This window comes from Sus scrofa, chromosome 3, assembly GCF_054392235.1.
Source record: "Sus scrofa isolate SSC_HxYL_T2T_F1_AM1 chromosome 3, Sscrofa_HxYL_maternal_Yorkshire_Landrace_v2.0, whole genome shotgun sequence".
NCBI classification, from domain to species: domain Eukaryota; kingdom Metazoa; phylum Chordata; class Mammalia; order Artiodactyla; family Suidae; genus Sus; species Sus scrofa.
Genome location: NC_139385.1, coordinates 134,279,768 through 134,306,786, shown reverse-complemented (window position 1 = coordinate 134,306,786; position 27,019 = coordinate 134,279,768). Strand labels below are relative to the sequence as shown.

The window sequence follows — 27,019 nt, the reverse complement described above, 5'->3', positions numbered from 1 at the left end:
AAATGGTAAGAATGGCTTTCATCAAAAAGCCCATTAGGAATAAGAGTTAGCAAGGATGTGAAAAAACTGTCAACTTAATACTTCCTGGTGGGAAAGTAAGATGGCGCAGGCACTTCGGAAAACCATCTGGCAATTCCTTCCAACATTGAAGACACAAAACACCATACGATGCCACAGCTCCATTCCGAGACACCTACATGAGAAATCAACATATTCCTACACAAAGACCAATGTTCTTAGCAGCTAAAAAGTGATGCTAAAAAGTGGAAACAACCCAAATGCCCAACGACTGGTAAAGGGGAAAAGTATGGGTCGTCTCTGGTATTGAAATATAACTGCCATTTGGCTTACTTTCATTTCAGCATTTTTTAACAGTCCTTTTATAAATTCAAAATAGCTCTATGCTCAGCACATGCCCCAGTTCTAAACATTAATTCGTCCAGTTGTATAAATCTGTAGCCACTTAAAAATGTTCATAACAAGATTTCCCACAGTGAAAATGATTTCTTAATGGGAACCTTCTGTATAATCCATTTCCAACTCTAATTAGATTTATCTGGGGAAAACACCATTGGCTACAGTGATATAACTAATACTAGCTACACAAAATGTTAATACACTCTAAGTGGTAGAATACTGTTACATCTAAAACTCATAATAGCCAACATTAATAAGAAAGTGGAAATCTGTAATTTGGTAGTTATTCACAAATTATGCATTTTGTTCTATTTAAAAACACAGATCTCATTCACAGAGACTAGAGCCAACATCCTCAAACTTGGAGGCTCCACTTGTACTAATGCAAATGCAACCACACAGCAATTACATCTGCACTTTGCTCAGATATACAAGTAAAAATCATTATTTTCACAACTGAGTTATGAAAGTCTTCAGCAATAAGCAGATTACATATACAGTCAGCTCTCATTTATGACATAATATGGTTATTACATCAACTGTTAATGTGTAACACACAGCATCATACAGCTAAGCGCTGTATTTAAATCTAATAATAGTAGCTATGATATTCTGAAATGTGATCATGAATCAAAGCCAGAATGTCTTCACTGAGGGCTTGGATTAGCCTTTCATGAGATCTGGATCCATCACAGCTTGTGGGAAGAGGAAAACTTTTAAGGCACTAAAAAAAAAAAATCTTTTTTGGAAGAATTCCCTTTCCTTGCTAAGTGGATCCTGTGAAGAACTGCTGGCGGTCTCCTTCATTTACTGAAGAGATTTTAATGGAACAATATGTGCCCACTTGTAACACAGCATGTCCTACCCAAAGAGGCCACCAAGGGGCCAGGCTGACACTTTCTAATTCATCAGAGAAGCAGAAAATAGGAAACCCAAAAGCCACAAAAGGTTTTTCATGGATTTTATAAAGAAGGATGGGGAGTCAGGATAAGCTGATGGAGCTGAACTCAGCAGAATCATGTTGCAATTCTACTCTGAACAGAGAAATGATACTCCCTTCACACTGGCCAGAATCTAAAAAGACCTTATAGCAACCAGAGCACACACACATCAGTTAAAGTGGAAATTCCTTATCTTTTTAGGCCAAAATCTACACTCTAGCTCATTTTTGCCATATGCTAATCTTTCTGCAATGGGAGTGTCCAACTTGGTTTTATTAAACATTTACCTGGCATTCACTCTGTCTCAGGCACTCTGTGGAGAGACTGCAAAAGTAAATGACACATTTCCAGTTGCCAGACAAACCACACCGTACTAATGGTACAAGGACGTGAGATGCTTGGGAAAGACAGAGAAGGGGACAGTGAGGATTCAAGGAAAACGTTATAAAGACATGACACCTCAGATGGGATCAGCGGGTTAGACAGATGACCAGAGCCCAAGACGAGAGGGGCAGAGCAGGCAGAGGAGCCTCACATAACACCAAACGTGTGAGAGAACCGACTCAGAACGGCACAAGGTCAGCCTGACTGGAACACAACACGTGTCTGGAAGGCATGAATAGACATGAGGATGGAGGGTGCGTGGGAGAGGCGGCCGGACGAGTGGGGAAGGATCAGAGGCTCAAAAGGTACACCAACTGGAATAAAGACCACATGAAAAGCAGGTCTTCAACTGGACCTTGAAAAATGGTAAAACCTGCCAACTCCTTCCAACACACAGAATATTTAGTCACTGTTGGCCAATATAAGAACTGTTCCGAACGTGACGTTTCCTACGGTGGAGAACACAGCATAGAATTTAATGTGCTTTCCCACCCAGTAAGGGAAAGCCAAACAGTGATGAATCAGTACGAGGACAGGTCAAGACAGGCCAAAGGACAAAATGCATCCCCACTACTTTTGGCCCCTGGAAAATGCTATGACTTCAATTCAAAGGGATCACAACAACAGTAAGAAAGAAGTCCACTGTCTGCAGTGTGGACGGCAGAACTCCTTAAGGGCCAAGAGTCCTACTTCAAACTTCTTTTGAGATCCTCAGATCACTTAGCACTGACCCGGGGACACACATGGGTATACAATACACATTTGTTAGACTGAATTTTAACATAAACGATAGAATGACAAAAATGAGGTAACTGTTCCTATTCCACCATAGGCAAAAACTAAATACTCTTGTCCTAACTCTATCAAGAGATTCCACAACTCAAGCTTTGTATCAGGGTTCTGAAAGTAACTATACATTAAACAACTATATATGAGTTTGGCCAGACAGATACTGCCAACTAGTGAATGGAGTAAAGAGGAAACAGACCCAGGACAAAGAAAACAAACTGGTGATTCCGAGTGGGGAGAAGGAAGGAGGGAGGGCCGAGATAGAGGTAGGGGATTAAGAGATATAAACTCTTCGGTATAAAATAAATAAGCTACAAAGATATACTGTACAGCACAGGGAATACAGTCAATAGTTTATAATAACTATAAACACAGCATAATCTTTAAAAATTGTGAATCACCATGTTTCATACCTGTAACTTACATAATCTTGTATGTCAACTATATCTCGAAAAAAAAAATTAAGTAAAATCAAAGTATGGAAATACAAAGCAAAAAAAACACACACAAAAAACAAACAAAAAGATTAGATGTAGCTCACTTATCACAACAGATGCCTTCTGAAATAGTTACTAGAAAAATGAACGACACTCTATACTTTGAAAGTGAGGCTCACCACCTAAAGGAATCCTATGGAAACCAATCTATGAAGAGCATTGGCATCTCTTAATATATCCATTTAGAATAGGAGAAACAGCTACTGTCTTTGACCTTAAAAATGTCAATTCTATGTTGCTAAAAATAGCATAAAAAGTTACATTCCCCGGAGCAAAGGCTGACCAACAGGAGAGAGGTGTCCGGGAGTACAGTTCCTCCGTGCTCTCCCAGGATAACTCTCCTGAGACACATATACACTTAATGGGTTCAGACACACTGAATTCATAAGAACTTCAAGAACAGAAAATGGACGAGAGAATTGAATAGGAACCTCACAAAAGAGGGTCTCTCCTGAGATAAGTCCATCTCATTAGCAAGCAGAAAGATGCAAATCAAAATCACAAACCGTTATCTTTAAACATTTAAGGGCACAGGGAAATTCAGAAAAGCATCCATGCCAAGGTGCTGGCTTGGAATAAATGGCATCCCAACACTGCTGCTGAGAGTGTGAGGGTTGTAAAACCACCTGAAGAAGTCATTTGGGATCATGGACTGAGCTTGAGCGTAGACACACGTCTGATAAGACACACTTCCAGGGCAAGGTGGGCAGACCCAGAGAGAAAGGTCTGCACATGCTCACTAGAAACGGATACAGGACGATGACAGCATTATTTTTAGTAGCCAAAACTGAAAACAAAGCAATGTCAACCAACATTAGAAGGAAACAATTGGAATACATGCACAAGGCAATTACCTTCTACAGAGCAGCAACAATGAATCAACTACAACACATGATACTGAGCACAACCACTTCTATAAAGTATAAAAATAGGTAAAAATTAAACTACTATATTGGGATGGATGTGATAGGTTTTAAAATTATTTTAAAACAAGAACGAAACACAAATGGGTCTAGTTATCAGGATCAGTCAGGCTCTCTGGAAGGAGAGAGAAGGGTTAGAAGGTGAATTGGAAGAGGGCACCACGGCAGGACTCCCAGAAGGCTTGACGGTTTCTTCATCAGTATGATGGCTTCATGGGTGTTTTCCTCGTGACACTTTATCGAGTTGGACATTACTGTTTTGTGTATTTTTCTATATGAATATTCTATTTCACACACAGAAAAGGTGTAAAAGAACAAGAGTCTCTCCACACACACACACACACACAGGCAGCTCCGTTTCATCCATCTCTCACCCTCCCTCTCATCCTTGCCCACCTCTTGCAGCGCTTTACTAGTCAGCGGTGAGACACTGATACTCTCTCCTCCTTCTGGATGGATTTGGAAATTCACCCTTTGATAAAGAATCTGAAAAAAGAACATGATACATTATAAAGGAATTGTTTTTAAATTTGCCCCGCCTGACTCAGCAGGGTTGAAATTTAAGAAGTTCTCTTTGGAGGGAAAAAAAATCCCACTACTTCCAAATGATGACTTTGTGGTGACAGGCTTGTGCTTTGGGACTTGAACACCTCCACAAGGAGGAACCACAGTTTCAGAAGTGGAATCAGGAGTTCCCGCTGTGGCTCAGAGGAAACGAATCTGACTAGCATCCCTGAGGGCGCAGGTTCAATCCCCGGCCTTGCTCAGTGGGTTAAGGATCCAGCATTGCTGTGAGCTGTAGGTAGGTAGCAGATGCGGCATGGACCTGGCGTTGCTGTGGCTGTGGCATAGGCCGGCAGCTATAGCTCTGGTTCAACTCGAGCCTAGGAATCTCGACATGCCACAAGTGTGGGCCTAAAAAATCAAAGGACACCAAAAAAAAAAGACCAAAAAGAAGTGGAATTCATTCATTCATTCATTCATATACAACGTAATGAATGACTATGAGATAAAAACGTTGAAATCCAGCATCTCTCCACATGTTTTACAGAGTTTCACAACCCAAGCACCACCCTCCCTGATGCAGGTCCATCCCATGAATTGCAGGACATTTAGCTTCTCTAAAATCGAAGCCCACATTCTGCCATTTCCAAAGGACTTCTAAGGGGATGGTGCCACCACTGGTTTTACCTCCATGGTTTCCAGCATACTGCACAAACCATTTCTTATATATTTTATTCTTAACACTAACTTTCTCCACCATATTTAATAATTTATTTCCTAACATTACTTTCTTTTCTCATACTGTACCTTTTCCTCTGTTAAAAAAAAATAGCTAACACTATTTTATATCAGAATATCTTCAAATCCCTTTTCACATAAGTGACAATTTGTTTTCCATAAATCAAAAGTTTTCATTTTATTGGGGAAAAAAAAAAAAGACCACAAATCTCAGATCCACAGATCCAACAAAATATACTTGATACAGTTAAGGGTTTACTTATGGAGAGCACTTACTTGTGTCTGCAAAGTGCTGCTAGCTGCCAGAAGAAGCTCAATGCTGCTGGGGGGACAATGTGTCAGAGCAAAAGCCATGAGCTCCTGACGAGTGGCCAAGTCTTGGTAACCTTCTGATTGTCCCAACTGGCTACAAACATCCCAACTTTTAGAATAACCTGAAAAGTGGTCCAGAAAAAACAAATTGGCTTTCACTAGGGAAAAGAAAACTTCCGTCTCACATGAGAAATACGATGGCTTTCTGCTTGGGTCTTAGGTTAACCAGAGCAAAGTGGGTCGTTAGTGATACACAGTGATACACATCATAAGCAGAAGCACCTAAGGACCTAAAACACAAAAGAAAGATGATTATCCAGAAAGTTCAGCACTGCCGCCCTCACATTTTTCTAATAAACTAGGTTAAATTTTAGATTACCTGATGATGACTACAAATAATCTACAGAGCTTAAATGCTGAGTAAAAAAAATGGATACCTAAATTCAAAAAGACTTGAGAGTGTGAACCAAGCACTTTCATGAGCTTATGAAATTTCCAAGCATCACACATCCTTTACCACTAGGAAAAAAACGACAATAATAAGAATGTCTCCTTCATTGACTTATCAGTTGTATCAAACAAGGTTTATTTAAAAACAACCTGCATTTACCAGAGTTCTCTTGTGGCGCAGTGGTTAAGGGTCTGGCGCTGTCACTGCAGTGGCTTGGGCTCTGCTGTGGCACAAGTTAGATCCCTGGCCTGGGAACTTCTTCAAGCCAAGGGTGCAGCCAAAAAAATTTTTAAATAAATTTTTAAAATAAAATAAAAATAACCTGCATTTAAAAGCCCTTTATAAAGCGCAAAGTGCTAGAGAGAGATTATTACAGACAGCTATACAGAATCCTTCACTTCAGACATGAAGATACTCAAGGACAATGACAAAAACACAGACATTGACAACCAGCAGACATTTTTTTTCCTATGCAATGCTTATACTCTGAATTCTTAAAATGCACTTTTACTCTTATTTGAAGGTGTTCCAGTTAGAAAGCGGTCTTTTTTCCTAAGTACAAAGGCCTCAGCCCAGACTATTTCCTCTCCATCAATCCAGGTACCATCCTTACAGGAAAACAATTATTACAAAGCTCTTCAAATAAATAATCAATTAAGACAATGATTTTCCAGAATATCATAATTATTCTCTCAACTTAATGTTGCAAAATCACGAGGTTAATATTACAGGACGCACTTCTTCCACAAAGCCGATTTTCTAATGCTGAGGTTGTAAAGCATTGACCTTTTTCCTAGAGTTTCCAAATTTTTCATAGATGCATTGCTAGACTCTTTCCTTGACCAAACTTTAGTCAGGCCTATACCTTGGCCAGTCCTTGCTGAACCCGTATAATCCACTTTTACCAAGAATCCTGCCCAGTCAGTTTAGGGAGAACCTCTTATCCTTGATACCTGATCACCCTGGCCTCCACCAGCAAAAATCCTGCTAAATTGGTTCAGTAAGAATTCCCCTACCCTTGGGAGTTCCCATCGTGGCACAGCAGAAATGAATCCGACTAGGAACCATGAGGTTGAGGGTTTGATCCCTGGCCTCACTCAGTGGGTTAAGGATCCAGCATTGCCATGAACTGTGGTATAGGTCGCAGACGTGGCTCGGATCCTGCATGGCTGTGGTGTAGACCTGCAGCTGCAGTTCCAGTTGGACTCTTAGTCTGAGAATCTCCATATGCCACGGGTGAGGCTCTAAAATGCAAAAAAAAATTTTAAATTTAAAAAAAAAAAAAGAATTCCCCTACCCTTGAGGTCTCATCACTGGGATTTTTTTACCCATTGTTGATGCCCTCACTCTGCTCCTGGGCTATAAATTCCCAGCTCTCTTTTCTTCACTCAGCATTGAACCTGATCTCTTTCCTCTGCCAAAGTCCTGAATAGAGTTTTCTTACCATTTTTAACAAGTATTAGAATATTTTTTTTTCTTTAACAGTAGATATAAAGCATACAAACGTCATATACAAAGTGCCCAACTCCAGGAGGGATCACGGAGCAAAGCGCTGCATTTGTCAGCGCTCACTAGCAACCCACAGACAGCAGGTCAGCGCTCACTAGCAACCCACAGACAGCAGGTAAAAAGATGGGCCTGAGCTTTCATATACTCGGGCACAGCTACAAAAGCAGATCATTTAGTGCAAAGCCTATAATAAGATGACACTTCCTACCCCTCTGGGGAATGTGTTCTTTAATAGAGAAATTATTCCACAATAAAACCTGCTTATCCTCCAGGGATTTGAATTATAATTTCAATATGGAACATTTTAGGGTTGCAAACGACTTTGCAATTTCTCACCATTAATTTGAAAAGTGTCATGTTATCTTTTGAAAAAAAAGTAAAGAATAGAAATATTGGCAATTTAGTCACAAATTATAGATACTTCAAAATTTTTAAATTTTCTTTTACATAACAAACACATAAAAAGGCATTAAAATATCTACATAAAACTGCTATTAAAATTATGAGCCTGTTTTTACTATGGAATGGAAAGCAACCAAAATCTCAGATAAAATATAACCCTTGAGCTCATTAAAATATTTATATTAATGTACAAGCACATGGAACACATACTCGCCAGCACTCACAAAACGTGGCTTATAAATACAAAGTGTCTGGCTTGCCAACTAGGCCAAGTGATTCCAAAACGGGCCTTTCCACTATTAATCCCATAAAGAGGAGAGGAAGACGGGGTTAGGCAGGGTCTACTTCACCTGTGGCCACCAGCTCCCGACAGTGCGCAGAGGCCGCTTTGTAGTCATGGAAACGAAGGGCTTGCTCCACTAAAAGGATCAGGACCTGTCCACGCCTTTCCTCTGGGTCTTCCCCTGTGAACACAGGCAAACCACTTACTGATTTGGGCAGCATCTTCCTTAACACTATCTTTCCAATTAATTCAAAATAAATAGTGGAGATTAGACTGATTTTGAGAAGATTATAGGACAAAAGTCATGGCCACTCAGATCTTCCCACCTTTTTATTAGTCATGGTATTAGCTCTGCCTCCTAAGTGATCAGTGATGAATATCAGCCCCAGACCAGCCATTCCAACCTAAGTGGGAAGAGGTAAAGTTTTCCTCCCAATAGGAACTTTAAACATTTTTTCTGACTTTTTAAAATATCTTACCCGTTGAATGTTCTAATTATAATAAATGACAGATACGAGGGGGAGAATGTAAACATAAAGTAAAAAGGGTTTAAACTTCAGACTTTCATTGTGATAAAATTAATTCATGTATCAGGCTGACCAAGAGGCCCAGCTCAAGTCACAAATCTAAACTTGAGCCAGTCTGCACTTCGCAGGAAACGTGAGCAAGAGGACCTGATATACACCAGCCACCACCCCCTACCCAGCCCAGCGTGCTCAGCTTACCCTAGAGACCCGGACCTGCTGCCTTAGAAGGAAATCCTGACCTCTAGGCCACTTGAGCCCCGTTTCCACGCTGCCTACTCCAACATGCCGCAAAACTCACTCTTGCCACAAATCCCTCCAGAAGAGCGTGCCACTGCAAGTGAGGAGCTCTGCGCCCCAACCCCTGGACTGCCTTCCCTCCAATAAAGGGCATCACACTCATTATGAAATTGTTTTCGTTTTGTCATTTGACCACCGACAGTACTAAGCTTTGATTTAGCATAGTGAGCGTCCAGATTAAGAACATATACCAAAATTCAGCTTATGTCAACTCGAAGATCTTAAATCATTTTCCCTGGAATGTTCTTAAAGGTCAGCTTAGACGTCATTTCCTTCTATGGCATCTCCACATTTTCTTCGCTGAAAACACGTGGTTTGGGCACCCTCCTCCATGTTTCTTTCCTTCTCCTTCTCTGAACCAAACTACTGGGATCACCTTTTTTAATGACCTCCATCCTCTATCAGAATTTCAGTTCTTGGAGGACGGCAGTTGTTTCGTTATGAATTCTCAGTACCTGGTACCAAGTCCTGCACATAACAGGGGCTCGAAAAATATACTCTCAACGAACTTAGTTTCGGTTCCGAATGTAGTTTTCAATTACAAGACAATTCAAAATTGCAACACAAATACAATTTATTTAAGCCAAAAAGAAAAAAATAAAAAATCTTTCATATTTTAAGGCGGTAACAGAAACTTATTTATACACACACACACTATACACATACACACACACAGCCCTCACATTATCTGGAATAAAAAGTAAAATGACTTTTACAGCACAGAAAAAGTTAAATGACTTTTAAGTATATCCTCCATTCACCTTCTTTCTGTGCTTCAGGGATTTGACTAGAATCTAAGGCAAGGGCTAGCCCAAGCTAACCTAAAAAGATTCTTTAAAAAAAAAATTTTTTTTTTTTTGGCTTTTTAGGGCTGCACCTGAGGCATATACAAGTTCCCAGGTTAGGGGTTGAATCAGAGCTGTAGCTGCCGGCCTACACCACAGCCACAGCAATGCCAGATTCCAGCCGCGTCTTCAACCTATACCACAGCTCACGGTGACGTTGGATCCTTAACCCACTGAGCAAGCCCAGGGATCAAACCCACGTCCTCATAGCTACTAGTTGAGTTCGTTACCACTGAGCCACGATGGGAACTTCTAAAAAAGAGATCTTAGAGCACTAAGATTCATAATATTATTAAAATATATTTATGTATTACAAACAGAACATGTAATATTAAAAATGGAGCAATATGTAACAGTTACTCAATAATAAAAGCACATATCACAATTGCAAACCTATTTCCTAGAGAGTACTCTTGAAATATCTGCATTTATAAGAATATCAAATCAAAAATGAAAGAGCTAAGTGTGATTTTTTTTTTTTTCATGTGACAACTTGGCTAGGTTGTGAAGGTATTTTGCAGACGTAATGTAAGCCCCTCATCAGCTTAAGAGGCCACTGATTATCAGCATCTGACATCAAAAGAGGTGAAAACACAAAATAAAAGTGAAGGGTTTAAAGTCAGAAACTTAACTGTGAAATAGTCAATAAATTATTAACTTCTTTATTCCTCATTCCTCACATTAAAAATGAGATTCATATATCTGCTATGAAGGGCAGAGTAAAAAGTAACTTAGATGAGTATAAAAGTATAAGATGAGAATTACTCTTGCTGCTAATGTAATATTTTATATGCAGATGGGTCAAATATGATCTCTTGGTCTACAGCTCAAATATTAATTGCTTTTATTTCTACTAAGTTCCAATCTGAGCAGACAGTTAAAAGGAAAAACTTAAGTAAAAACAGGCCTGAGGAATGACATCTAGAGAAATACTACAAACAAAATAAAAATGAAATTCACAGGGAGAAGAGCAAGGAGTATGGCCAGATTAGAAATCTATTTTTGAAAATGATCAAGATGTTTAGTCTGAAGAAGACACTAATGATGGTATGACAAGGCCTTGAGTATATGAAACATAATTTAAACTCTGTCCACCAATTCTTTGATATTCCCTTCTAGAGGTGGAGCTTCATGCTTCTCCCCTTGAGTGAGGCTAACTAGTGGTTCGCTCCTAACAAACAGAACAAGGTATAAGTCACAGCGTGTGACTTGGAAAACTAGTCATAAAAGGCATCACAGAATCCTTCCTGCTCTCCTGTGGATCAATGAGAAACCCAGTAGCTGGCATGTTCAGAGGACAGACAAGAAGCCCTGTGGACGAGTTCCCTTGTGGTGCAGCAGGTTAAGGACCTGGTATTGTCACTTCAATGGCTCAGGTGACTGCTATGGTGGAGGTTCAATCCCTGGCCTGAGAACTTTCATGACCAAAGAAAAGGAAGAAAAAAAAAGCAGCAGCCCTGTGGAGAGCTCCATATGACAAGGAGCTGAGGCCTCTCACCACCCGCCAAGGAGCAACCATCCAAGCCTGTTCAGGGGCAGATCACCCAGGTCCAGCTGACTTCAGGTAAAGCCTATAAGTATTTCCCTTGAACTTGGGAGGGCCTGTGTGACTGATTCCGCGAATAAGACACAATGGAATTAGGAAAAAAAAAAAAAAAAAAAAAAGACACATGGAAATGAAGCTGCTGAAATTCCAAGACTAAATTATAGAAAAATATCATGAAGTTTCTGCTGGTTTCTCTTGGGACACTAACTCAGGAAGCTCTCAGCCATCACATAGGAAACCTGGGTGCTCTGAGAACACTGTAGGCAGACTATATGGAGAAACGTACAGAGAAGAGAAAGCCCTAACTATCCCATTCCCCAGCTCTCTAAATCTTCTCAGCCCAGATGCCAGACATGGGAAGAATGCAGTTTTGAGATGAGCCCGCCCCTAGCAGCTATATCTGACCACGACTTCATCAAAGACCCTCAACTGGCCAGCCAAGCCCAGTCCAACTCCAGAACTGGGAGAGATAAAGAAATGGCTTTTTGTTTCAAGCTGTACGTTTCGGGGTGGCTTACAATGTAGAATAAATAACCATGACACTCTGTAAGCTTCAGCAACATGTCACCTGCCTTGTGATGCCTTTCTTAATACTACTCCACCGTAGCAAAACACGAGAATCGCCTTCTTCAAGTCCTATAACAGGTTACGGACGCCACGTACGACCATCACACCCACGATGAAGCACGATTCACGGCTTCCTCAGCCCTTTCTAGATCCCCGGGGGCAGCTGGTGTGTCACAGAACTTTCTATCAAAAGTACCTGACAAAGTGAGAGGGCTTTACCTCTCTGCCGCCTCTATCTGCTCACCTGAAAATGTGGCCAACAGGGGTGGTTGTGCAGAATGGAACTGCTAACGTGTGACAAGCAGACAGAAAGGAGCTGGTGCAGGGCGGTCACTGATATGTGTTAGCAATTATGTGTCCTCACATGGCTCACAATAAAAATACTGTGTTGAATGAAATGTGGATACTAGTCTTATCTTTTGATGATACTGCACGTTAGTTATGATACAGATTCCACGTTAAAGTTGGTCCAACAGTGGTGGCCAAGCTGAGATGGCTCCAAATACCAGGGCTAAAATAGCTGCAATGAGGAAAGAGGGCTGAGCACCATGTACTCTGTGCACGTGTTCTCTGCAGACTGAAGAATGCTCATCCCATTCAAAGTGCACGTTTGCCAGGATCACTGATATTCCTGTTTCCGTGGCAATGTCACAGGACATAAAGGGAGATGAATCCTAGCAGGCAGGTCCATGGAAAATGCAGACAGCATCTCTGACAGCCTCATTAGTGTCTATGAGCTGGATCCTTATGAAATTCCTCCCAGATGATCACAGGGCTTCAAAGGGTAAAAAGTGCTCTTAAATGCACTGACTCACTTGGGTCTTTTATATACAGCCTGGCAGGTGAAGCCAGGAGTGTCATTCCTACTTTCCAGATGCAGAAACTGAAGCTCAAATCATTTAGCAAACGAATAAGACGGTCTGGACTGAACCAGTCTTCTGATTCCACACCCAAGTTCTCCCCAATCATCCAAGACGCCTCCGGATGGATGACCGGCCCCAGCCACTGTGTCAGCACCTTACTAAAGGTAAAGATGCTACTGCGATGCTTTCAGACAGGCTAGAAAAGAACAGCTGACACATTAAAATTTACTCCAACTATAGGCCTTAAAAGTAAGAGTTCTATATATTAAGATTTTAAAACATTACAAAAATGTGTCCATTAAATACTAATTCTATTTATTTCTTGGCCACACCCACAGCATGAAGAAATTCCCAGGCCAGGGATCAAACCTGGGCCACTATTGTAACCTGTGCCACAGCTGCAGCAATGCTGGATCCTTAAGCGGCTGCACCATGAGGGAATGTCCAAATATATTTTACAGTTCAAAATATAAACAAGGAGTTCCCGTAGTGGCACAGTGGTTAACGAATCTGACTAGGAACCATGAGGTTGTGGGTTCGATCCCTGGCCTTGCTCAGTGGGTTGAGGATCTGACGTTGCCGTGAGCTGTGGTGTAGGTTGCAGACACAGCTCAGATCCCGAGTTGCCGTGGCTCTGGCGTAGGCCGGCAGCTACAGCTCCGATTGGCCCCCTAGCCTGGGAGCCTCCATATGCCGCAGGAGCGGCCCTAGAAAAGGCAAAAAGACCAAAAAAAAAGAAAAAAAGAAAAAGAAATATATATATATATAAACAAAAATATCCTTTTCTTAAAGCTAAAAATGGAATTTACCTGTATTTAAGTAAAACAATGCTGGAAGTAGAAGTACCTTTAAGCAGGATTAGACCCAGAGGAATGTAGGATATCACTGGAGCATCTATCTCCCTTCTCTCGCAAACGTATTTATTTTCAGGAAACTGACCAGAATAACGACTGCCAGCATCCCCAAGGCTGTATGTATCCTTATGATTTTCCTTTGGAAAGGAAGAAAGAGCCTCTGTCTTCCTATGTTTATCCACCTAATATTAGGAGAGATTTTGAATGACTCAGCTTGAGTCACACAGTCAACCCTGAACTGGCTGCCAGCCACTGCGGCAAAGCATCTTGACTGGGGTCACGTGGGCTGGAAAATGGATTTGTCCCAAAGGAAGACTGCTTAGCAAACAGACAAACATGTCCAGGTCAGGTAACTAGAGTTTCAAGTCAGCAGGGGGTCTTTATTCTTTCAGTTGAAATAGGAAGGTAACTGTCACAAAGTGGTGCCAGATCCCATTCAAAAGTTTTAAGCTGCACATTTAAAAACCGTTCAAGAAGATGAGAATACACTTGAAGTTGCCCATCAACTGGAATACACACTGGAGAAGCCAACAATACAAAAGTATTAAAAGATTGCTAAGCAGAACAGTGTGAAACGTGACCAGAGTCAGAAAGATTTTCCTTGAAAGTTATGGTTTGCCTTTGAACTCTGCCGAGCAAGATGCTTAACTTTCCTGATCTTCAATTTCCCTTGTAAAATGGGAAGAACATATCAACACCACTTAACAGAAAATGAAATAATACATACAAAAACCCAACCAACTAGCAAAATGCACAAATTTTTCTAAAAAATTATTCAGGCTCAAAAACATTATACCAGATTTAGACACTGAAGGTAAACTGGGAGGGCTGGCTAGTCCTACATAGAAGCTTTCTGGTTATAAATGGTAATCCTGACTTCTGTTTCTGGCCTCTCAACCACTTCCTGGCACCCCAAATAAGCCTGCCCTCATTTAAAGAGGAGAAGGTCCAAGCAGCTCAATGGAGGTGGTACCCATTTTTATACCACACTAGCCTTTCTAGAAAAGACAAGTCTTTGCCTAAAAGCAGCTCCTCTGCCTCCTGTAAGCATGTTTCCAATATTTTCCTAGGATGATGCTGAGAATAATGCCGATCCTGTACTCGCAGTTTAGCATTCAAAACATACCTGCTACCCTCAGCAGCTCAGCAAGGCCCAGCAGCTTGGCGGATTGCCTGTAGCACGTGGGGGACTGGCAGATACACTCCTTGATGAGGCCGATCCGGTCAGAGCACAATCGCACTACAAAGAAAGACAGACACACTGAAGACTTGTGATCAGGACACAACAAAGGGCATCATGACCTTCCTAATCTAAGGCAACTGAACAAATGGACAAAGTGAAAGCTGTGTTAACCCCCAGATCAGTAAGAATTATGAGAAAGACACAATTTAAAAAAAAAAATTAAAGTTAGTGTTGCTTCTGAATGACTTATGTACCACACAAATCTTTGTCATCAAGCTTCTGAAATACAGTCAATGAACTGGCATTGGTTCATTGGTAAGGTAAGAAAAAGTGTCACCTTCTCAAGGGCCGTGTCGGGACAGAGGGAACATTTTAAAGATGGTGACGTCTGGAAACTTCACATACTTCCTCTTACACCAGAACAACCTCTCCTCAGCTCCGCAAATCCATTCCGTGTCCAAATATCCATGTTCTAGGTCCACCGTGTCTCCCCAGTTTGGAGGACAGGAGTCCTCAAATTGCTCGTGGGTCCAACTCATTAACTTTCCTCCAAAAAATCCTCCCACTTAAGCTAGACGTTAGGAAAATAAAACATGTCTTATGGACACCAATTCACACTATGGGGTAATTAAGCCCATGTACACGGAAAAACCTTGAATTCAAGAGCATCAGGTATATGCTAGGAAGAAAGGGTATCTATTTAGGACAGAGGTGTTAACTTTCAAGAAACACGTATTACCTGGGAAGGTGGGACCAAATAAATACAACAGGAACAATTATTATGATAACAGCTGACATGAAATGACTACGACCTGTGTCCTAGGCACTGCTGTAGGTGCTTTAAGGATGTTAACCCTACAAGGCGGAACCTTACAAGGCAGGCACTACTATCCTCAGAAGAAACTGAGGTGCAGTACTTTTAAGTACTTTGGCCAAGGTCACTGAAAGTGATGGGACCTGAATTCAATTGGGCTCCTTCAGTGTCTTTCACAGCCTCATTCCCTTATCCATCCATTTCAGTCGCTCATGAAGGGCATCCAAGGTGCACAACATAAACGGTTACTTGTGAAGTTGCATCAGTACCAATCTGACTGTACAGGGGAGGAAGAAGGTAACGTGCAGAAGTCAGACTCGGAGCTGGGGAGCGAGAGCACAGGAACTGTCGCCCCTCCTCTGCAACGGAGTACTGTCAACTGTCACAAACGCAGGTTCGTGAGCCAAACTACCTAGCTTTGCCTCTAAGCAGCTGTGTGACCATAAGCAAGCTACTTAACCTTGATTGGGAAAATGAAAATAATAACTGCCACTGCCTCATGGGGTATTTTCAAGAATTAATAAATGCACGCAAAGTATACAGAAAACATAAAAACCACTCAATTGTTATTACGAACATTCACGGAAATGTTTAAATATTGGCTCCTCTAATATAAGGATTCTCCGTGTTCAAGATAACTTTAAGGACTCTCTGGGGAATATTTATTATTATCTCCATCTGAGGAAGGTGAAGTTCAAAAACATTAAGTTGCCACAGATCACACAGCTCAAAGTGGCTGAATCAGAATTTAAACTCAGACATGACCTGCAGGCATGATTCTGTCTTGTTATCAGTGTACTAAGCCCTCAAAGCCATTATTTTGGTTGTGGGAATAAAAGTGCCTAAACTAATCTTTCTCGAAGGTAAGGAAAGCAGAGTGGAAATGGGGGAGGAAGGGAGAGAGGAGAAAGCAGGCAAGGCCACTCTAGCTGTACCTTCATTACAAGCACCTATTCCAAGGAAAATAACAAAAATGACACCTGATGCTTGCAGAGCTCGTACTACGTCCCAGGCCCTGTAAACATACAGACTCAAGCTTTATAAGAAATTCTATAATGGGCTTACAACTGTGCCCATTTTGTAAAGGAGAAAAGTTAAACACAAAGAAAGTTTAGCCACGGGTCCAGTTACTCAGCAATAAGGCGCAAAAGAGACTCCAGGCTGGGCTTAATACAAAACGGTGAGCCCAGAAAACAGACTTGCCCTATTGTAGAAAAAAACATGAAGACAACTAAAATATTCTCAAACAGCTCATAAATAGTAAGAATAATTTTCACAAACACCCAAGATACAGGGAGAAGTACACACATGCACACACTAACACGTCATAGGAGACCCTTACACAGGAGCCACTTCTGTATGATATTTCTGGTCCTCTTTACTGTTAACTCATGAATTATACCTTATCATTTCCACTAGCCTTCTTGATAAGAAATAGCAACTCCTGAAGTGTAGGCAAAGAAGGCTTCAAAACAAAGTGACAAAAGGAACTACTGTACACTGACTACAATAAAAACACCTAGACCATAAATCTTTTAAATATCAAGTTACTTTATTTGTCCAGAATTACTGATGGACACAAAAGAAGCTGAAACCTAAATTATATCTGTGGCATAAATAGAACAAATAGGATACAAAAGGGATATGATGTCTCCACATTCCGAAGATTTTTCTGACAGTCATTCTAATAGGAAACTCCAAATCAATATATCAAGCTGAACTGCTGGCAAGACATGAAAGCCAAGTCTTTCTTAAGACTCTCAGTCAGGAAATTTTTCAGAAGCTACAGCAGGATGGCAGGTTTGGCTGCAGATATTCAAACCCATCAGGTGATGTGCAAATACTGCTCATGGAGTACCACAGAAAAGTCGAGCTCAAAGTAATTTGCAAAATTCAATAGCATTTGGAAAACTATTTTTTTGTATTATACCAATCTGACTGGATTAAATAACTTGGATTAAAATAAACACACGCAGAATCAAAACTATAATGACTTGACCTAACGAGATATTAAGGACAAAAGTTTCATAGGACTCTGGACTCTCCTGTGACTGAAATCTTCAATTAAAAAAGTGTTTCAGAAGCCCCTTCATGGCTCAATGGTTAACAACCCGACTGGGATCCATAAGGATGCGGGTTCGATTCCTGGCCTCGCTTAGTGGGTTAAGGATCCAGTATTGCCATCAGCTGTGATGTAGGTCACAGATGTGGCTCAGATCCCAAGTTGCTGTGGCTGTGGTAGAGGCTGGCAACTGCAGCTCTGATTCGACCCCTAGCCTGGGAACCTCCATATGCCACAGGTGTGCCCTAAAAAACAGGGGGAAAAAAAAAAAGTTTCAGAGGAGGTAGTTAATGATTTAAGATATTTGAGAATAAGTTCAAAATGCCTTTGAGTAACTCTGATTACCCTCATAATTTTAAGAAGCTTTGAGCTCAAAAATTACGTGAATGGTGCGATTGAACAGAATTTTCTAGTGATTTAACAATCACCTTGAATATAATTGGTTCAGACCTTGCAGGATATTTATAATCACAAATACAAATAATTTTCCAACAGCAATATTCAAGGTAATTGTAATACTACCATTTATAAGTCTAATAAATTTTCCTAACAAGCAGAAGTTTAATTTTTAGTAAAACTACAATGAAAGTCCACATGAAAACCTAAGACTGTCTCTACTGGCTCATATTCCTAAGATCCACATGACTCAAAGTGTTACAGAAGACAAGACGTCAAGGGACCCATAACAGGCTATCGCTGACCGAGGGAACTAGAAGTTTGGAAAAGAGAGAGAGAGAGAGAGAGACAATTCTGGTGAAAATTTATCAAAAACCAGAGAGGGTAGGAACTCTGCTACACCTCCCCCACCCCAATTCCAAATATTTCCAGAGTTAAGAATAAAGATAAGTGAGTACACGGAAACCAGCCAAGCACACTGCTAATAAGCAAGCCACCCACTTCGTTTAGAGCCTTGAGGTCCAGGATTTGAAGCAACAGAGAATCTACCTCCCACATGTCAGGTAAGGTTCAGGACACTGGGAGATGGCCGCCACGCTCCAGCACGAAACAGCTGAGGACAGGTGACAGCCTAACAGCACGCTTGTTTTGGGGGGTACAAACCTGACCTCTAACCTTTACATAAAGGAAGGTGAGCAGTGTTAGGAGATGGCTAGTAACTGAACTCTAAACAACAACTTCCTGTCATTCCCTCTATTAAAAAAAAAAAAAGGTATTTAATTAAAGAATATTCTGCAGTAGCAAAAAAAGAAATAAACTATTATCATTTATAGCTACTTCTAAATCTTTGCAACTGAAATAAATAAACTGCAATCCAAAATTGATATAAACCTGAAACTCTCATCCATCTATTTCTCAAAACTCTCATCATTGATTTCTTTCTTTCTTTTTTTGGTCTTTTTAGGTCCCCACCTTCGGCACATGGAGGTTACCAGGCTAGGGGTCAAATCTGAGCTGAATCCGCCAGCCTACCCCACAGCCACAGCAGCATGGGATCCGAGCCACATCTGCAAGCTACACCATAGCTCACGGCAAAGCCGGATCCTTAACCCACTGAGGGAGGCCAGGGATCAAACCGGTATCCTTGTGGACACCAGACAGGTTAGTAACCTGCTGAGCCACAACAGGAACTCCTCTTTCTTGTTTAATCCAATGGCCTCACTGCTGTACTAATGTACTGAAAAATGGCACAGAGGATGGGATCTATTGCTAATGGATTAAATGACCAAAGGCATTGCTCATTTAGTTTAAAAATCTAAAAAGGAACACTAGTAAATTAATGCAAAGTAAGTTACTAACAGTGCAACACTTAAGTGGAAAACTCACCTTGCAAAGGCAGGATCTTTACTCCAAATTCTTCAAGACACCCCAGAGCTTGGATAAGATCTAGCTCCTCTTGAATGGCAGCAGGTCTATCTGTTATCAGCTGTAAGCAGCACCTAGGAGAAATACATTTTTTAAAAGGAAAAGTAACATATGTTCAGCTAAGTTGCCTTGCCACGTCCAACAACATGAGATCCAATACATATTTATCAAAAACCTACCACATTCCAGGTATTCTGCTGGAGGCTTTCTGATATCTTATTTAATCCTCACAGCAAGCCTGTGAGACAGGCAAATATCACCATCTGCTTTTTAAAGAAGCCCAAACTGAAGCTTGGAGGTGAAGTGATTTGCACAGGGTCATGCTGATAGTATGTTATGCTATCATGGTACAAAAGCAAGACCCCTTAATTCTGGGTTTAGTGCTCTGTTTACCATTGATTCCAAAGATAATAATCATAGAAAAAGGATTTTTAAAAAACAGAAGGAATCCTGGTAATTTCCAGTTATTCTTTTATGGAAAACAGAAAGGTCTTCAATCAGTCACAATTCTGTCCCTCAGAGGAATAAAGAATAACCTAAGGAATTGCATAGGAGACAGTTTTCTGATCAGAAGATCAGTCGGTGATGCAATATTGAGATAAATATAGGAGAAAGTTGATGTGACAATCTAAGAATTTGTGATACCCATGGAATATTTTAAGCAAATTTTAAAAGACTCAGTGAAAGTACATTTAATAAATATTTTCACTAACGATAATCCCATTTTCTAAAAGTGCATATAGAGGAGCAGGGGCATGAGTCTAGAAAGGCAGGAAGAGACCAGGCCATGAAGAGCCAACAGATGCCAAATCCTGGACCCGCACATGAAGCCATCTACCCCAGTATCCACCCATATGACTGAACAACAAATATGAGCCGAGCCTGCTCTTGCAAAATTTGGGGATTTAAGTCAGATGAGCACTAACACATACTTTTTACTGACTCGAGTGTAAAAGATACCTATTTGTGGTACCTACTAAAATTCTAACTGCACTCACCTTGGAACCCAGGAATTTCAAATCTAGAAATGTATACTACAGATAGGCTCTCACAAGGCCAGACAGAATTATGGATGTTCACCACCACGGTCTTTTTAAAATAAAAGACACGAAGTCAGGAACAGATTAAATAAATTCTATTGGAAGTCAAACAACCATCAATAAAGAATGAAACAAACCTGTATGTACTCGCATGGAAAAACCTTCAATATAGATTGTAAGTGAATAAAATAAGACACAGAAAGTTACGTTCAAGAGGGACACACTTAATTATGATTTAAGAAAGAAGACGGTAACATTTAATAAGATCCCCTGGAATAGTACACCAGAAACTGATTTTAAAACAGCTGTAGGATAATAAAACTAGGGAGACCAGAAGCAAAAAGGCATTGTCCATATCTATCCTTTTCGTTTTTTTGAATATTTTATCTTGTGGATGTATTGCTTCCTCAACTACAAGAAATTAGTTAATAAACCGTAATTTAATCAATAAAAATGGATAGGCTATTTTCAAATTAAATAAAACTGTGAACAATTAAATACATCTGGGCCCCACAGGTGACAAATATATACATAAGTGCTACATGACACACATATGTCATTAAGGTATGTCCTTGTGGGAGAAAAGAGGACGAAATGAAAGGGAAATACTGTAGGTACAGTTTTTAAAATGATCTCTGGGAAATCTGTCAAAAAGATTTAGGTCAAACACAACTCCCAGTTTCAAAGGCTATTCTATTTGATATTTTCATCATCTGAAATAGAAATATAACCCCTTGGGAGAGAAAAAAAAATTACTATTTTAAACAACTCTGTCAAGTTCAATAACATGGTTTGAGAAAACATGATTCTTTCTGTGATATCTCTGGGGAGGGGGGAGTTACCTTTAAGATTTTGCTACAGTTGAAACGACTACCTGTCATTTGGTGGGAAAAATAACTCTACATAGCTACTACCAAAATCACTACATCAAAATAAATCCCAAATAGGCTAAAATTTCAATGCAAAAATACAATAAAGTAGTAAAAAAAAAAAAACATGAAAAGTGATTTCAGCGGTCTTGCAAATTAGAGGTCTTTCAAAGGATAATACAAAAGATAGAAACCTTGCATGAGAAAAAATAATTTTAAAAATTTTAATAGCAATTTGAAAGATAAATTTTATATAATAGGAACTTACCAACATAGTTAAATCGTTAAGAGAGGCAAAGGGCAAATGTCCCCTATGCAAAAAAAAGGCTCCCAAGAGTCAATAGCAAAAAGAGGAATGCTAAATTTCCAGTACAATAGGCCAAGAGAAGAACAAAATTCACAAGCCAGAAATTCTACCTGGAAGGAACTTTTGAGCTTTATCATCTCAGGTCCCCTGTCCCTAAGTAGAGCAGAAGTCATGTAAAAGGTACAGACATCATCTAAATGTGCCAAAATTTTCCAGAACTTGATATTTTTAGGCCACCACATGAATTTCTCCCAACAGGAGAGAAGTACAATCTTACCGACAATCAGCTCAAATGACTATGGGAAAGCAAGCTAGGGAAAAATGGTCACGAGAAAGCTGATGGATATTCATGATGTCATTAAGTTTTCTTTCTATATTCAAGAAACAAACATCTGTGCCCCATACAGCAGAGTCAATGTGTACTCATGACTGAGGACCCCATACAGGAGGGCATAAAACCGACACTGGAGCTTGCGTATTCCGACCCCTCGCTCCCACGGAGAATACAGTTGCTCTACCTGGCCAGATCCATGCAGCTGTCAGTGAGGTTGGTAGAAGAATTGAAGTACTCTCTGCTGGCAGCCAAGACCAAGTCGATACTTTTCTCATAACTGACCCTGTACTGGGTTTTTCCTTTATGGGCCCCACCAGCTGGTGGATTTATCGAACAAGCACTGCAGTGCATCAGCTGCCCAGCCAGGTGGATATTTTCAAGGCGGCTGGAACACAGAAGGCTTTCTGTAAATATCTGGGAAAAAGAAGGAACTGGAATTAATGCCTAATAAAGAGGGTAGGATTCAGGTTTTAACACAACAGAGGCTTTGATATCAAGTGAAATAAATAATGGCTCTATCCTAAAGGAAGAGGTTGCACACCACTGAGAATGTACTAAACGACCAGGAAGGACACTTTAAAACAGTTAATTTGGGGGAGTTCCTGCTGGGGCTCATCCGTTAACAAACACGATCAGCATCCATGAGGATGCCGGCTTGATTCCTGGTCTCGCTCAGTGGGTTAAGAATCCGGCTTTGCTATGAGCTGTGGTGTAAGCTGCAGATGCAGCTCGGATCCTGTGTTGCTGTTGCTGTGGCTGTGGTGTAGGCCGGCAGCTACAGCTCCAATTCAACCCCTAGTCTCCATATGTCACAGGTGCAGCCCTAAAAAGACATAAAAAAAAAAAAAACCACCATCAACAAAACCAGTTAATTTTGTGTTACGTGTACGCATCTCAATTTTTAAAAATCTTTCCAAAAGAAGAAATAATTTATTGAACAAACCAATGGTAAACATAATTATTTTAATGTGTTACAATGAATACTTGAATAAAATATCTAAAGTTCACCCTCAATAAAAACAGGATCCCACACTCTGCTTAAACTATTTATAACATTTCAGTTCTTTGAAAGAAAGTCTTTGAATATGATACACATAATAAATTACTGCTTAAAGCATCTGAAGTCAGTCTTGTAAACTAAACATCCAAGCCACAAATGTTCTACTCACACCTAGTCATTAGAATTACAATATGCCATATAACATTTTTTCCAATCTGCAAATTAAGATTTAAATAAAACCAAAGCCACTGATGGAAGGTATTTGTACAAATGTCATTGTATTTTACAAGGCAACTAATAGCACCACAATTAACATAAAATTTATTCTATAATTAAGATTATTTACTTTCTCCAGAAAATTGTTAAAGAGATCCCTTTAAATCCATACTAATAACGTCAATATATAACTAATACAAGAACTTTCCCCCAAGAATGCTCTTTCCTATTAGGCCGCTGTTGGGTGAAAACAGCAGAGAAATAGAAGCAGGAGTTGATAAGAAGATTTCAAGGAGAATCAAGGTTTTTCTGATAATTAGGAAGGCAATCTGATTTTCATAGGACCTCCTTACTTTCACCTGTTTCTAGGATTCTGGAGAAGGTATTTTTAGACAGGACTTTACTAAATTGATTGATAAGGATAAAATTACTAATATGTACAAGGAATCTGCTATAAAATACATATTGTGACAGAAACTATATTATCAATGAATAACCTTAATCATTTACATGACGGGTGAAAATGGCTCACTCCACGTGACAAAAATGACTTTAATGTAACAATTTCTCTATTCCTTGCGTTTATTTAAGTTAGCCATAAAGAGTCAAAGAAATTAAAGAAGATGTAAAGAAATGGAAAGATATTCCATGCTCCTGGGTTGGAAAATTAATATTGTAAAAATGGCTATACTACCCAGAGCAATCTACAGATTCAATGCAATCCCTATCAAATTACCCAGGATATTTTTCACAGAACCAGAACAAACAATCCAAAAATTTATATGGAACCACAAAAGACCTGGAATTGCCAAAGCTATTCTGACGAACAAAAACCAAGCAGGAGGCATAACTTTCCCAGACTTCAGGCAATGGTACAAAGCCAGAGTCATCAAGACAGTGTGGTACTGGTACCAAAACAGACAGACCGACCAATGGAGAACCCAGAAATAAACCCAGACACCTATGGTCAATTAATCTTTGACAAAGGTGGCAAGAACATAAAATGGGAAAAAGACAGTCTTTTCAGCAAGTATTGCTGAGAAACCTGGACAGCTGCATGTAAACCAATGAAACTAGAACACACCCTCACGCCATGCACAAAAATAAACTCAAAATAGCTAATAAAGACTTAAATATCAGACAAGACACCATCAAACTCCTGGAAGAGAACATAGGCAAAACATTCTCTGATATCAACCTTATGAATATTTTCCCAGGTCAGTCTCCCAAAGCCAACAGAAATAAGAGCAGCAGAAATAAACCAATGGGACCTAATCAAACTGACAAGATTTTGCACAGCAAAATAAACCAAAAAGAAAACAAAAAGACAACTTACACAATGGAAGAAAATAGTTTCAAATGATGCAACTGACAAGGGCTTAATCTCTAGAACATACAAGCAACTTACACAACTCAACAGCAAGAAAGCCAACAACCCAAATTAAAAAATGGGCAAAAAACCTGCCTGAATAGACATTTTTCCAAGGAAGATGTACAGATGGCCAACAAGCACATGAAAATATGTTCAACATCCCTGATTACTAGAGAAATGCAAATCAAAACTACCACGAGATACCACCTCACACCAGTCAGAATGGCCATCATTAATAAGTCCACAAATAACAAATGCTGGAGGGAGTGTGGAGAAAAGGGAACCCTCCTGCACTGTTGGTGGGAATGTAAGCTGGTACAACCACGATGGAGATCAGTATGGAGATACCTTGGAAATCTATATATATAAACTACCATATGATCCAGCAATCCTACTCTTGGGGATATATCCGGACAAAACTTTCCTTAAAAAAGACACATGCACCTGCATGTTCATTGCAGCTCTATTCACAATAGCCAAGACATGGAAACAACCCAAAAGTCCATCGACAGATGATTGGATTAGGAAGACACGGTAATATATACACAGTGGAATACTACTCAGCCATAAAAAAGAACAAAATAATGCCATTTGCAGCAACATGGATGGAACTAGAGATTCTCATCCTGAGTGAAGTCAGTCAGAAAAGGAAAGACAAATACCTATGATATCACTTATATCTGGAATCTAATACAAGGCACAAATGAACCTTTCTACAGAAAAGAAAATCGTGGACTTGCAGAATAGACTTGTGGTTGCTGAGGGGGAGGGGGAGGGAGTGGGGGTGGTTTGGGAGCTTGGGGTTAATGGATGCAAACTATTGCCTTTGGAATGGATTAGCAATGAGATCCTGCTGTGTAGCACTGGGCACTATGTCTAGTCACTTAGGATGGAGCATGATAATGTGAGAAAAAAGAATATGTACATGTATGTGTAACTGGGTCATCATGCTGTACAGTAGAAAAAAAACTGTATTGGGGAAATAACTATTAAAAATAATTATAATAATAAAAAAGTCAATGCCCAATGCTGAAAAACACCATTTATTCACTTTAATATTTTTCAAGATTTTTCTTAAATGAACAATATAGATTTCTGCTCTATAGGCTATACAGAAGAAATCTTGCACTTTATCAAAATTATGCCAGTGAGATTTCAAATTATTTTCCAAGGACAGCAAAACCTAACAAAAATGGCCAAAAGTCAGCAAGACAATACAGTGTAATTTAAATGGCACTAAAATGCTTTAAAATTTAAGCAGCCAAATTTAATTATCTCCTAGAATCGTTTCACAACCATTATAATATGCTTTCAAATATTTTCTCAAAGGAGAAAGACTAATGGCCCAAAGTCGTTAAAATATCAAAGCCTAATACAAAGGTGTTAAAATATAACAAAAACGATTTAGTATGTCAGGTTGTCATGAAGGATTACTCTACACAGGAGCGAGTTCAAGTGTAACACACATAATGCCAATTTTTCAATCAGAATCAGAAAATACCAGGAAATAATGCTACTCTCACTTAAAACACCATTTCAGGCATACTATTGACAGTAACTTTTTGGATCCTATGTGCATGTAGATTAATTTCCCCTGAAGCCGAATGTCAAGTTTTGCTTTAGATACAAAGGCAAGTTACGGGCAGTTGTGCACGGTCTGATACTGTGCACAACTGATACTCAATACCAACTTTACACTCACCAAGCCTAGAAATCCTGAAGTTCAAATATAAAACCTTTCATTTCTCAACAGTCTATAGTTGTTAAAATCACCTTGTTAAACTCAATCACCTTGAATTTAAAATGCCAACCAATTTCACAAAACAGAGACCTATTTTATAACTCTTATTTTATCAATGGGTTATGCTTTACAGTGTCAGAGCAGGGCAACATAAGAAATACTTTACACAATTTTGATTGGGCTTATTTGAAAAGAATATTCAAATAAGAACCCTCTTTCAAACTGTATCTCATTAAAAATGGGTTAGCTGGATCATCCTTCCCATACAAACCATGAGTAATGTGATGGTAATACCCTACCTTCCAAAATAAGGATTAAATCCCCCTCGCTTACACTCCTAGTCATCTAACCATCCTTAGGTATCCTTTATGTGCCAGACACTAGAATAGGCACTGGGGAAGATGAGGATGAATAAAACACAATGATGCCCACCGAGGAGCTAATGACCAAAGGGAAGAAACACACTGAAATAAACAAGTCACTGCATTTGAAAGAAAGGCTATACTAGAGACAAGTTTTATCAAAGGACAAAGAAAGGCATCCTAGAGGTGTAATTAATGAACTGACCCCTAAAAATCATCAGCAATTTTCAAATTATAAAAAGAGGAATA

The 27,019-nt window shown here is 39.8% G+C and overlaps 1 protein-coding gene across 1 annotated transcript in view; it reads right to left on the bottom strand.

Annotated features, from left to right (window-relative positions):
• NBAS (NBAS subunit of NRZ tethering complex) overlaps nucleotides 1-27,019 on the bottom strand; it is a 355,775-nt gene that overhangs the window by 165,118 nt on the left and 163,638 nt on the right. The window contains exons 30-35 of the mRNA XM_085016151.1: nucleotides 22,264-22,493; nucleotides 19,491-19,603; nucleotides 14,776-14,889; nucleotides 8,218-8,331; nucleotides 5,470-5,627; nucleotides 4,348-4,437 (exon numbers count right to left, since the gene is read on the bottom strand). Of these exons, the coding sequence (XP_084872277.1) occupies nucleotides 4,348-4,437; nucleotides 5,470-5,627; nucleotides 8,218-8,331; nucleotides 14,776-14,889; nucleotides 19,491-19,603; nucleotides 22,264-22,493 (819 nt within the window). The remainder of the gene's footprint in view (nucleotides 1-4,347; nucleotides 4,438-5,469; nucleotides 5,628-8,217; nucleotides 8,332-14,775; nucleotides 14,890-19,490; nucleotides 19,604-22,263; nucleotides 22,494-27,019) is intronic.